This window comes from Bos mutus, chromosome 29 (assembly GCF_027580195.1).
Source record: "Bos mutus isolate GX-2022 chromosome 29, NWIPB_WYAK_1.1, whole genome shotgun sequence".
In the NCBI taxonomy this organism is placed as follows: domain Eukaryota; kingdom Metazoa; phylum Chordata; class Mammalia; order Artiodactyla; family Bovidae; genus Bos; species Bos mutus.
In genome coordinates this window covers 16,987,504-16,999,533 of record NC_091645.1, presented here as the reverse complement: position 1 = coordinate 16,999,533, position 12,030 = coordinate 16,987,504, and the positions used below count along the sequence as shown (strand labels likewise).

The window sequence follows — 12,030 nt, the reverse complement described above, 5'->3', positions numbered from 1 at the left end:
CAGGGAAGCCCGAGGTCCCAAATACTAGAGGATAAAAATAAATCTAGTGAAACTAAATTGTTCCAAAAACAAAAATGATTCTGCTTGCTTTGACAGCATCAGTTCAAAACTCCTTCCACTGGCAACAGTTACTGTTTTGAATGATTACTTATTTTAGCTCAGTGGAAGAGCTGGATTTTTAGAACTGAAGTCATTTTAACCAGAATACATATTATCCAGTACTTAAAGAAACATTAGTGGCTAGTAGTGTAGTAAGAGTAATAAAAAATTCATGGTTTTATCTCTAGGATGCTTAATTTCTTGTAGCTGTATATCAGGATCCCTCATAAATATAAAAGGGATAGAGAGAAGGCTAGTATTATTAGCCTCAGTAAATATGATTTCAGTAATCAATCAGGCATTTTTACATCTGTGCTAGGCAGAGATGAATGAGCTGATTCTCTCTCAAAATCCCTACTCAAAAGTAATCCTGTGAGATTACTTTGGAGATCAAAAGAGGTAACTACTGTTAAAGTGCTTTGTAAACTGTTTGTTTCCAGAATGAAGTATATAATGAAGCTGTGCATGACTAAAGCCCATCCACACACTTGCCAACGCTTGGCATTGCTAGTTTTTTTTTTTTACTGAAGTCATTCTAGTGGAGATTAAGCAAAACCTCACTGAGGTTTTAATTTGCATTTCTCTGATGCTTCAGCATGTTTTCATGTGCTTATTATTGGCCATTCTTATATCTTTTTTGTTTAGTGTCTCTTCACATCTTTTGCCCATGCAAAAAAATTTGCTTGCTTGTCTTCTTCTTGAGTTGTAATAGTTCTTTATGTATTCTAGAAATTAGTTCTCTGTCAGATATATGCTTTGAGTATTTTCTAGTATTTGTTGAGTAGTATTTGCTTTTTGTTGTTGTTGTTTTACTTTTTTGTCTGCACTGCACAGCATGCAGGATCTTAGTTCCCTGACCAGGGATCATACCATGTCCACTGTAATGTAGGGCAGATTCTTAACCACTGGGCCACCAGGAAAGTTCACCATTGTATTTTCCTAATGGGATCTTTTACAGAGCAAAAGTTTTAATTTTGATAAAGACTATCAGTTTTTTCTTTTATGATTCCTGCTTTTTAAATCCCATTTAAAAATCTTTTCTTACCCCAAGATCACAGAGATATTTTCTTCTGTAAGTTTCAAAGTATTAGACTTTACATTCAGGTCTCTGATACTTTTTAGCTTTTGAGTAGTGTGATAGAAAGTAAAGGTTTTTAAAAATTCCTATATAGGTATCTATTTGTTGAAAAAACTTTCATTTCCCTATTGGCACCTTAGTAAAAAACAAACAAACAAACAAAAAAAATATATATACACACACACATACATATATTCATTCTAGCCCCTCCAGATTCACTAATCTGTTCTAGTGATTCATATGTTTAGCCGGTCATTAATACACCTATCATGATTAACCTTAGTTTGACAGAAGGTCTTAAAATCAGGTAGTATAAGTCCTCTAACTTTGTGCTGTTTTTTCTTTTTTTAAAAATCACTTTGGTTATTCACATTTTCACATAAATTTTAGAACTAGTTTATCAATTTCTGTGAGAAAGCTTGCTGGGATTTTTATTTGGACTGCACTGAATCTACAGATTAATTTGGGAAGAATTACCATTTTAATAATATTAAGTCTTCCAATTCATAACTATAGTATATTACCCTCCTCCATATTTAGGTTTTTAATTTCCCTCAGCAATGTTAGTGATTTCAGTGAAGAGGTCTTGCATGTCTTTTGCTAAATTTATTCCTAAGCAGTCCACTTCTTTTGGCATCATTATATACATTTTTAAAGTTCATTTTTTTCATTTTTTTTTTGTTGCTAGTAAAAGTTATTTTTGTATAGTAATCTTTTCTCCTGTGAATTTGCTAAATTCACTTATTAATTCTAGTACTTATTTTCTATATTCTTTAGGATTTTTAATACAAACAAGCATGTTACCTACAAACAGAGACTGTTACATCTTCTTTTCTGGTATTTGTGCCTTTTATATATTTTTGTTCCCTTATTGAACTCACTAGGATCTCTAGTACAACTGTGAATAGAACAAGGCAGAGCAGGTATTGTCTCCTTGTCCCCAGTATTAGGGGAATATATTTACTATTTTTCCACTAGGTGTGATACTAGCTGTAGGCTGTCCTTAGAAGTAGTTTGAGATATTTCTCCTCTATTTACAGTTTGCTAAGAAATATTTTTTATAAAGATGTATTCAGATCAGATCAGATCAGTCACTCAGTCGTGTCCGACTCTTTGTGACCCCATGAATCGTAGCACGCCAGGCCTCCCTGTCCATTACCAACCCCTGGAGTTCACTGAGACTCACATCCATCGAGTCAGTGATGCCATCCAGCCATCTCATCCTCTGTCGTCCCCTTCTCCTCCTGCCCCCAATCCCTCCCAGCATCAGGGTCTTTTCCAATGAATCAACTCTTCGCATGAGGTGGCCAAAGTACTGGAGTTTCAGCTTTAGCATCATTCCTTCCAAAGAAATCCCAGGGCTGATCTCCGTCAGAATGGACTGGTTGGATCTCCTTGCAGTCCAAGGGACTCTCAAGAGTCTTCTCCAACACCACAGTTCAAAAGCATCAATTCTTCGGCGCTCAGCTTTCTTCACAGTCCAACTCTCACATCCATACATGACCACAGGAAAAACCATAGCCTTGACTAGATGGACCTTTGTTGGCAAAGTAATGTCTCTGCTTTTGAATATGCTATCTAGGTTGTATTATGTTTTGTCAAATCTTTCTTAGCATCTACTGAGGCATATACATGCAATGAAATATTTCAGTTCAGTTCAGTCACTCAGTCGTGTCCGACTCTTGCGACCCCATGAATCACAGCATGCCAGGCCTCCCTGTCCATCACCAACTCCCGGAGTTCACTCAGACTCACGTCCATCGAGTCAGTGATGCCATCCAGCCATCTCATCCTCTGTCGTCCCCTTCTCCTCTTGCCCCCAATCCCTCCCAGCATCAGAGTCTTTTCCAATGAGTCAACTCATGAGGTGGCCAAAGTACTGGAGTTTCAGCTTTACCATCATTCCTTCCAAAGAACACCCAGGGCTGATCTCCTTCACAATGGACTGGTTGGATCTCCTTGCAGTCCAAGGGACTCTCAAGAGTCTTCTCCAACACCACAGTTCAAAAGCATCAATTCTTCAGTGTTCAGCTTTCTTTACAGTCCAACTCTCACATCCATACATGACCATTGGAAAAATCATAGCCTTGACTAGACGGACCTTTTTTGGCAAAGTAATGTCTCTGCTTTTCAATATGCTATCTACGTTGGTCATAACTTTTCTTCCAAGGAGTAAGTGTCTTTTAATTTCATGGCTGCAGTCACCATCTGCAGTGATTTTGGAGCCCCAAAAAATAAAGTGTGACACTGTTTCCCCATCTATTTCCCATGAAGTGATGGAACCGGATGCCATGATCTTCATTTTCTGAATGCTGAGCTTTAACTTTTTCACTCTCCTCTTTCACCTTCATCAAGAGGCTTTTTAGTTCCTCTTCATTTTCTGCCATAAGGGTGGTGTCATCTGCATATCTCAGGTTATTGATATTCTCCTGGCAATCTTGATTCCAGCTTGTGCTTCTTCCAGCCCAGCATTTCTCATGATGTACTCTGCATATAAGTTAAATAAGCAGGGTGACAATATACGGCCTTGACGTACTCCTTTTCCTATTTGGAACCAGTCTGTTGTTCCATGTCCAGTTCTAACTGTTGCTAATGAAATATTTACTTAGCCTTAAAAAGGAAGAAAATCCTGACACTGGCTACTACATAGATGAATTTTGAGGGCTTTATGCTAAATGAAAAAATCCAGTCACAAAAAACACTGTAAGAGAAGCCTAATTCATATAGATAAAAAGTAGAATGGAGGTTGTTAGGGGCTGGGGGGAGGTGAAATGAGACATTAAGGGTATAGCGTTTAAATTTTGAGAGATGAGAAGAGTTCTAAAGATTGGTTGCATGAGTGTGAAAGTACTTAACACTACTGAACTGTACACTTAAAAATGGTTAAGATAGTACGTTTTCTATTATGCATATTTTAACACAATTTTTTTAAAGGAGAAAAAAATCAGAGGAAGAAAGATACAATTACATCCAGGAGAATAAGAATATAAAGAACAATTGACCTCTCATCAAAAACAAAGAAAGTCAAGAAGACCATAGGATGGCATCCTTTAGAATGCTGAAATAAAGCCATTTTTACACTCAGCAAAAATGTCTCTCAAAAATAAAGGTGATACAGTATGGCACAGGGAACTATACTCAATATTCTGTGATAAACCATAAGAGAAATATGAAAAAGAATGTGTATTATACTTGTGTATAACTGAACCACTGCTGTAGAGCAGAAATAACACCACACTGTACATCAATTGTATACTTCAATAAAATGAATAAAATCAAAGGTGAAATAAAGGTATTTTCAGATAAGTGAAAGTTGGGAAAACTGGTCACCAGGGGAATCACATGGCCATGACTGGTAAAGGAGGCTCTTCACTTGAGTTTCCTGGCTGTCCAGTGTAAGGACTTGGCACGTTCACTGCCATGGGCCTAGGGTCAATCCCTGGTCAGGGAATGATCCCCACAAACCACGTAGAGTGGCCAAAATGAAATAAAGTTAAAAAAAAAAAAAAGGAACTTCAGGTTGAAGAGAAATGAAACCATGTAAAAACACCACTAGATAATGTTTAATATTTGTTTTCAACATTCATACATATTTTAAAGAATTTAGAAGGGAAAAAAACACTTTATAATTTTGAAGATATTTACTATTTCTGCTTGTCTTTCTTCATTCCTGCTTATAGTTTTCTTCTGGTAAGACCTTGGCTTCAGCCTTATTATTTCTTTAAATTAAATCTCCTAGAAATTCTTTTACTTCTTTTTCATCTGAGAATGTCTTTGTTTTCATTCCTGAAGGAATACTTTTGCAGAATTCAGACCCCTGGGTTGATAAGGGTTTCTACTCCTTTTCATTAATTTCAAGTGTGTTTTCTTTTCTCATATGGAATATCATTATAATGTGGACTTTTAAATCTGTGTGTAGAAGCTCCAACACTGGTAATAATGAGATTGGTCTCTGTGCTCGCCCTTGAGAATTAGTTATAGTTTGCTCATTTTCTGTATGCCCAGAAATTTTGGATTATATTCTGAATGTTATGTAGACTGCGTTCTTTTATCATCCTCTGGAAAATGCTGATGTGTTTGTTTTTGCAGGCAATCAACATGGTTAGGTTTAGCCTTTTAAGTTCTGTTTCTCCTTTTCTGTGTAGTAGTAAAAATCTCAGTTTAGTTCACAAAGCTCTTGTTATGCTGGTTTGAGTCTACCTCACACATGGGTTCCCTGGTGGGTCAAACAGTGAAGAGTCTGCCTGCAGTGTGGGAGACCTGGGTTCGATGCCTTGGGTTGGGAAAGATCCCCGGGAGAAGAAAATGGCAATCCACTCCAGTATTCTTGCCTGGAGAATTCCACGGACCCTACAATCCATGGGGTCGCAAAGTCGGACACGACTGAACATCTCACTGTCTGCACGGCTCCACGCCCATCCCACAGCCTCCCATCAAGGTGAGCCTGAGACTTGTGTGGTTTTCATATCCAGAATTAGGAACTCCCTTCTCTAGCTCTCTCCACTCTGGGATACTCCACTCTTCCCCAGCCCCCGAAGGGCCCCTTTTCTGGTTCCTCTAAGCAGAAAGATGAGATTTCTATTAGAGTTTCAGCAGCCTGCCCCACTGGGCTGCTTTGGGAGGGGGCCCATACTCAGGACAAATCCACCAGAGACAGAAAATTCACTCTGCGTAGTTGCATCTCCAAATTTTGCTCTGCTACATAATCTGCTTCCTTTCATTTACAGAGTCTTTGGGTAATTATATTTTGCCTGGAGTTTTTAGTTGTAATTAGTGGGAGGGATAATCTGTAGTGGCTTCTGCCACCACAGAGAAACTGAAACTTATACATTCTTTTTCAAAGTTTCTTTTTCCTAAATTTCACCATCTCTTTACTCATTATCCGTTTTCCCTCCCTGCCACAGATTAAAGCAATCAACACAACTATTCTAAAGTCTTTGTATGCTAACTCCAAAAGCTGAGCTTATTTTGTTTCTACGACCTGAGTTCTCTTGACTACAGGTCAACTTTACAGTGTCTTCAAATGTCCAGCAATTTCTCAGTATCTTCCGAACACGTGGGATGCTACGTATGGGAATTTCATTCAAAAGAAAAGTCATGTAAATTGAATCTTGTTCAGTGTGGGTCCCTTTTTTTAAAATAAATTTGTCCTGCTTTTTGATTGCTTCAGTGCCTTCAGTTGTTTAAAGTGTTTTGTCTGGAGTTTATAATTGTTATAGTATGTTTGCTATCATGCACACTACTCTACTACCACCAGAAACTATATATCCCGCTGAAGAAAGCTTCCTTCCCACCCTCCATTCCTGCTTGGAATCCTACAAACACTGAGTTTACTATTTTTTAAAATCTCCCTGAGATCCCACTCATCAACCTCTTGCTCCCTCACCCACACAAGTCAAAACAAAGACCCAGAGGAAAGCACGACTTGATCAAGGCCCCACAGTCAAGTTGCTTCCCCAGATGTAGGTAAGTTCTGTTTCATTCATGAACATCCACAGGCTATGGAGATAACACATTTCTGTAACAGATTTGTTCAAATATTTATCATGCAACGATACGCGCTCTGAGTCCTGTCCCAAAGGACAGTAACGCATTAATATAAAAATGGAAGGGTGGCCTGCAGTCTGTGCTAGCGTCGTTTACGGTTTTGCAGAACACCAGGATCTCAGGGCCCACCGCAGGCCCACCGAATCAGACGCAGCATTTCAACAAGATGCTTGGGTATTTCGTGTGCCGTTCCTGTTTGAGAGACACTAATATAAAGTGCTCTGTCTTTCACTAAAACTATGACTGTACAGCCTCTCATTCCTTACTCCCCTGTGATCCTATGTGTAGCGGAAGGGGTGGGGGCCTGGGAGAGCATCTGGCAGTATGTCCCGAGGACCTCCTACCTCATGGGTACCTCAGGAATGTTTTGCCATTTTATGTTCATTAATTATGCTCATGAGTTAATTATTCTCACTCTGCAGAGAAGGAAACTGAAGGTCAAGAAGGCTAAATAAATGGCCCCCAAGGTCACAAAGTGGCCAAACCTGAATCTGAAACCATAACTGACTGAACTGAAGAGCCTGTGAAATACTTTGCATTCTACCAGTGTCCCTGGTCTGTGGTTCAGAAGAATTAGGTGCTAACTAGTTCAGGGATCTTGGCTAATTCATTCTACCCATGTAGAACTCAGCCCCTCATGCGTACACTGATGGAGGTCGCCTGAATTAGCGAAAGTTCACAAATGAATCGTGCTGCTTGAGGAAAATGAGTTTTTGAGGCAGATTTCAAACTGAGTATTGGGAGTGTATGAAAATGACTCAGAAAACCAGAATCACAGAACAGCACAGTGTAGAGAAAAGAGTACACGACCAGAAAGGAGAAGCCTGGGTTCTAGTCCGACCTCTGTCATTCAGAAGTTGTGAGTCTCAGTTTCTTCATCCGTGAAACAGAGAGAAATGATCGATCCTAGCAATTTCTCAGTGTGTTTGATTGGTTTAAGTGTGATTATGCATGAAAATATTCCGTAATGTGATTTATCAATAAACCAGCTCTCTAACTGCCTTAATTCTCATAACACAAATCAGTTATTTCTAAATTAATTAATTCAGGAACATGATTTGCAATCTGCTGGCCATGGTAGAATTGGGAACCAGTTCCAGCAAAGTCCAGAAGCCCTGTGCTTTTGTTTACCCTAATGATGAGACTAAAAGGTAATAAAAGTATGTACAGGCTCTATACCTGAGAGAGTTTTCGCTGTCAGAAAAACAAAAACTTACTCTAGAGCAGAGAGTTCTTGCTATGACTTTCTGTGATGATGAAAATGTTTTGTATTTGCATGACCCTGTATGGTAGCCAGTGGCCACTGAGCACTTGAAATATGGCTGGTGCAACTGAATAACTTAATATTCAGTGCAATTTAATTAAAATAATTTTCTTTTAAATTTATGCTGTTACAGACATCTTTGGCATCTATTTTCTTTCATCATCACCACAGTCACAACTGTTCTTTATTTCATTGTGTCTGGTCTTAGCTGCATCATGGGGGACTTTTGTTGTGGCTCATGGACTCTCTACTTGTGGCATGCAGGCTTAGTTGCTCCACGGCTTGTGGGTAGTAGTTCCCCGATCAGGGATCAAATGTGTGTCCCCTGGGCTGGCAGGCAGATTGTTATTCACTGGACCACCAGGGACATTCCCGAGTTTTATTTAACTTTAATTGATTCCAATTTAGATAGCCACATGTGGAGAGTGGCTGCCACATGGAACGCTGCAGTGGTAGCAAAACTGAGATACGGATTTACTCAACAATGTTAAGGTTTTATAGCTATATTGTTAGGGTCAACAAATGCACTGACTTTGTTTTTGATTCTGAAACTCTAGCTTCTTAACGCCTTTTTTTCCAAATTAAAGTTTTTATAGCAAGATTTTTGATAATGAAAGGATTCTTTGGAATCCAAGTATCATTATATAGCAATGTAGATGATACCCATAAAATGTGAAGGTTACCTAAACTAGAGCAATGGTGATTTTGTTTTATAATTATGTATCTGGTCACCTGGAGAGATGTAATGATAGTTTACTCCCGCGCCTTCAAAATTAAAAAGCAGAGGCTGAAAAGGACCGGGCCCTGCGAGCGCTCGGCAGCGCGCCTACCGTGTGCTCTCCGCCCTGCGGCTGATGCACTGGTGCAGATAGAGGTACTCCTGAGGCGCGCTGGCGGACAGGGCGGGCTGCACGTGGTTGGACAGCGCGGGCTCGAAGGTGAACAGGGTCGGCTGGCTGGAGTGCGACGGGGCCGAGGCTTTCCGCTCTCGGAGAAGGTGCTGGCTGGAGCTGCTGAGCTCCGCTGGAGAGGAGCGCGGCCCGTGCGGGGCCGAGGAGATGTTCCGCAGGGAGTCTGTGAACAGAGAGCAAGAGCTGTGTGAGGGGACGGGGAAGGGAAGGCGGCCCTCTCCCGGACCGGGCGGGCGGAGGACGAGGGGCTGTGAGGGGCAGAGGCGACGCCCCGCAGCGGCAGCGTCCTCAGCGCCTGCCCGCCCGCTGCCCTCCCTTACTGCCCCCTCCCGGCTCAGGACCTCCGCGCTGCCCCCGGGGTCGCCCGGTCACCACCTGCCCCGCTCCGGGAGGCGAGGCTGCTCAGGGTCCAGGCCCTCGGCGAGGCCAACCTCGGGAAAGGGAACGCCACTGCCTCCCCTCTCTCTGGGGGCTCCTGGGGCATCGCCTCCCTCAAAGCTACGCTGGCTTTATTAAATGAAGCTCTGCTTCCCGAAGACTCAGGCAGCAAGGGGCCTGGACCACGTCACTGCACTACCTGGTAAAGTACACGGAACGGAACCACCAGTCCCTTCAGACCGTCCGGGCCCCTCCAGCCTGCCCTTCCACGTCCTCCCAGGACGATGCTGCCGGGCTCCTGTACTCTGTCTATGGGTCTTTTTTTTCTTTTTCTACTTAACTCTTATCTTAAACTCTCGCTGTTGTGTTAGAAAGGAAGCGAGGTACTAAAGACAGATAATAGTTTTAGAGTGCTACACCCCAAGCCAAGGGCATTATTCATTTGGCTGGCTCTCTAAGCTTAGTCCAAATGCCTTCGCACAACATACAAGGCCTTTCACAGTCTGACCCATTTCCTGCTTTCCTCCTCCCATACCCCAGGCATATGGAAGCTTCATCAGTCCGTGGACACACCAGCCCCTTTTATGATTCTTTGCTTTGGTTTGTGCTCTTCCTTCCGCCTGGATTTTACTTCTTTAGCATTCACAGGCAGACTTTTAAGACCCTACACGGATATCATATTCTCCCTGAAACCTTCCTGGACTTGGTCATTGTTTTGGGTGTGAACAGCACGTGGCCCACGCTTCATTATACCCACTGTCACCCTGCTTCCTTGCCTGGCCCATGGGTGTCTAAGAGCAGTGACTGCTGACGTTACCTCTTCAGTGCCAACATTTATCTAATAAAGTCCAGGTACACAGAACAAGTTCTGAGTCTCTTTGCAGAATAAGCAAAAAATTAAAAAATGTATTCGGCATACAGTAACTCCACCAGCAAAACTTTTTGTTCAAAAGAAAGGTTAGATGTCATTTCTGGCAGTGTGATGGCCAGTGGGGCTGATGTTTTAGTGGTGATGATGGGGGCTTTCTAGGGCTAGTGAACATTTCAGAGGGGACTTAGTTCTCTTTCTACCCTTTGTTATCTGACCTGTTTTAGCACCCTTCTCATGGCCCTGGGCGGGATCACCAGCTCTACAGCATTAATGACTCTCCAGTCTTTTCTGATGCTGGAGAGGTCAACTAATGCCAGCGTATAGCAGGAAACGCCATGGGCCTCTGGGGAAAAACTGTTCCATCGACAGCTCTGTCGACCTCCAAAGTGAATGCCCGTTACAGGTCTTGTGAACTGGATGTCTGTTAACAGAATCGATGGCTATGTTACTCCATTAGATGTGCGAGATGAGCTCTCCAATGGCAGAGGGTTGACACCCGGGAGAGAGGAAGGCCCAGCGCCAGGGGAGGTGCCAGGGCAGCCTCTTGGGGGGCATCCTGCACTCTCCGTGGTCTCTGGACCCCCTATACCCCGGCCAGCCCATCCAGGGGGCTTTCCTCAGTGCTCTGCGCACACCCTCCTGTGACCTCACTCTCCCTCTGGAGACTCTCCAGGGTATCCTGTCCATTCTCACAGCTTCAGCTATGTGATGACAACTCACAGATCTTAATCTCTGGCTTGGTTCTGTCTCCTGAGCTTTCTGTCCTATAACTGCTCCCCCGTCCCTTCCTCCCCGCCAGCCCCCCAATCTGCCGAGCACCACCATTCAGCTGTCCCACAAGCAGGTCAAGCTCAACAATCTCAATGGAACTCCTCCTGCATCCTGTGTCTCAGTGACGCACACCAACACCGCCATCCGGTCAGTTCTCCGAGACAGAAGCCCAGGCGTTATCTATCACCCTTCCCTGTTTCTCAATGACCACCTCCTGTCTTTGTGCCTCTGCCCTGCTTAAAATGCATCAGTGGGTCCCTGTGATCCTCAGGAGGACTTACAGAGGTCTCTCTTTTTAAAACCACTTCCTGTTTATTTCTTCAACTGTGCTTCTCACTTGAACTTTCCTGTGTTTCAAACAGAATTTCAGGAGAATACCAACCTCTTTTGCATCACTGCATACATTAGGCGATGAACTCAGTGACGGCAGAGGTACTGTCTCTTTTGTAAGTTTTATTCCTAGAAGGAAGCCCCATCTATGACACAGGTCCACAATCGTGTGTTGACTGAATGTCTGAAGTACACAGCATAATAAGTCAGACCCCCTCAATACCACCCATGACTCTCATCACCTTCAGAATAAAGACCAGGTTCCTCAAACTGACAAGAATAGCCGTGTTGTGACAACCAACTTATCCTGCCTTCTCACCCAATTCCTTTTTCACGCCCCCTGTGTTGAATGCTTGTGGGTCAAGCATTCAAAGGTAGACTGACCCAGCCTCAGCGCCGCCAGCTCAGGCTGGGGATGCAAATGTGACCCGGTCTGTTTAGTCACAGAGGAGGAGAAATCATTTCACCCTGGTCTCAGTTTCCTTGTTTACAAATCTCCAGAGGGTGGCTGTAAGGATGAAACGCAGAAAGGGCCAGAGAAATGCTGCCAGTTGTAGTACTCAAGATGTGTTCCAGTCTCCTCTGTCATCTGTGGTGCCTAGAACAGTCCCAGAACATAGTGGGTATTCATTACATATGTGTTGAATGAATACAATAATTTTCTCTGGCACAAAAATCCATACATGCTTGTTTCTTGTGGTCAAGATCAAAGAGGTTTTCGAGGTCTGGTAATAAGATGGAGTAGGTGTTAGGATGAGTTGGGCCCAGAGACACTTGGAAT

At 42.7% G+C, this 12,030-nt stretch overlaps 1 protein-coding gene across 1 annotated transcript in view; it reads right to left on the bottom strand.

The window, feature by feature from the left end:
- Nucleotides 1–12,030, bottom strand: part of GAB2 (GRB2 associated binding protein 2) — a 188,259-nt gene that overhangs the window by 17,252 nt on the left and 158,977 nt on the right. The window contains exon 3 of the mRNA XM_070365094.1: nucleotides 8,819–9,062. Within this exon, the coding sequence (XP_070221195.1) occupies nucleotides 8,819–9,062 (244 nt within the window). The remainder of the gene's footprint in view (nucleotides 1–8,818; nucleotides 9,063–12,030) is intronic.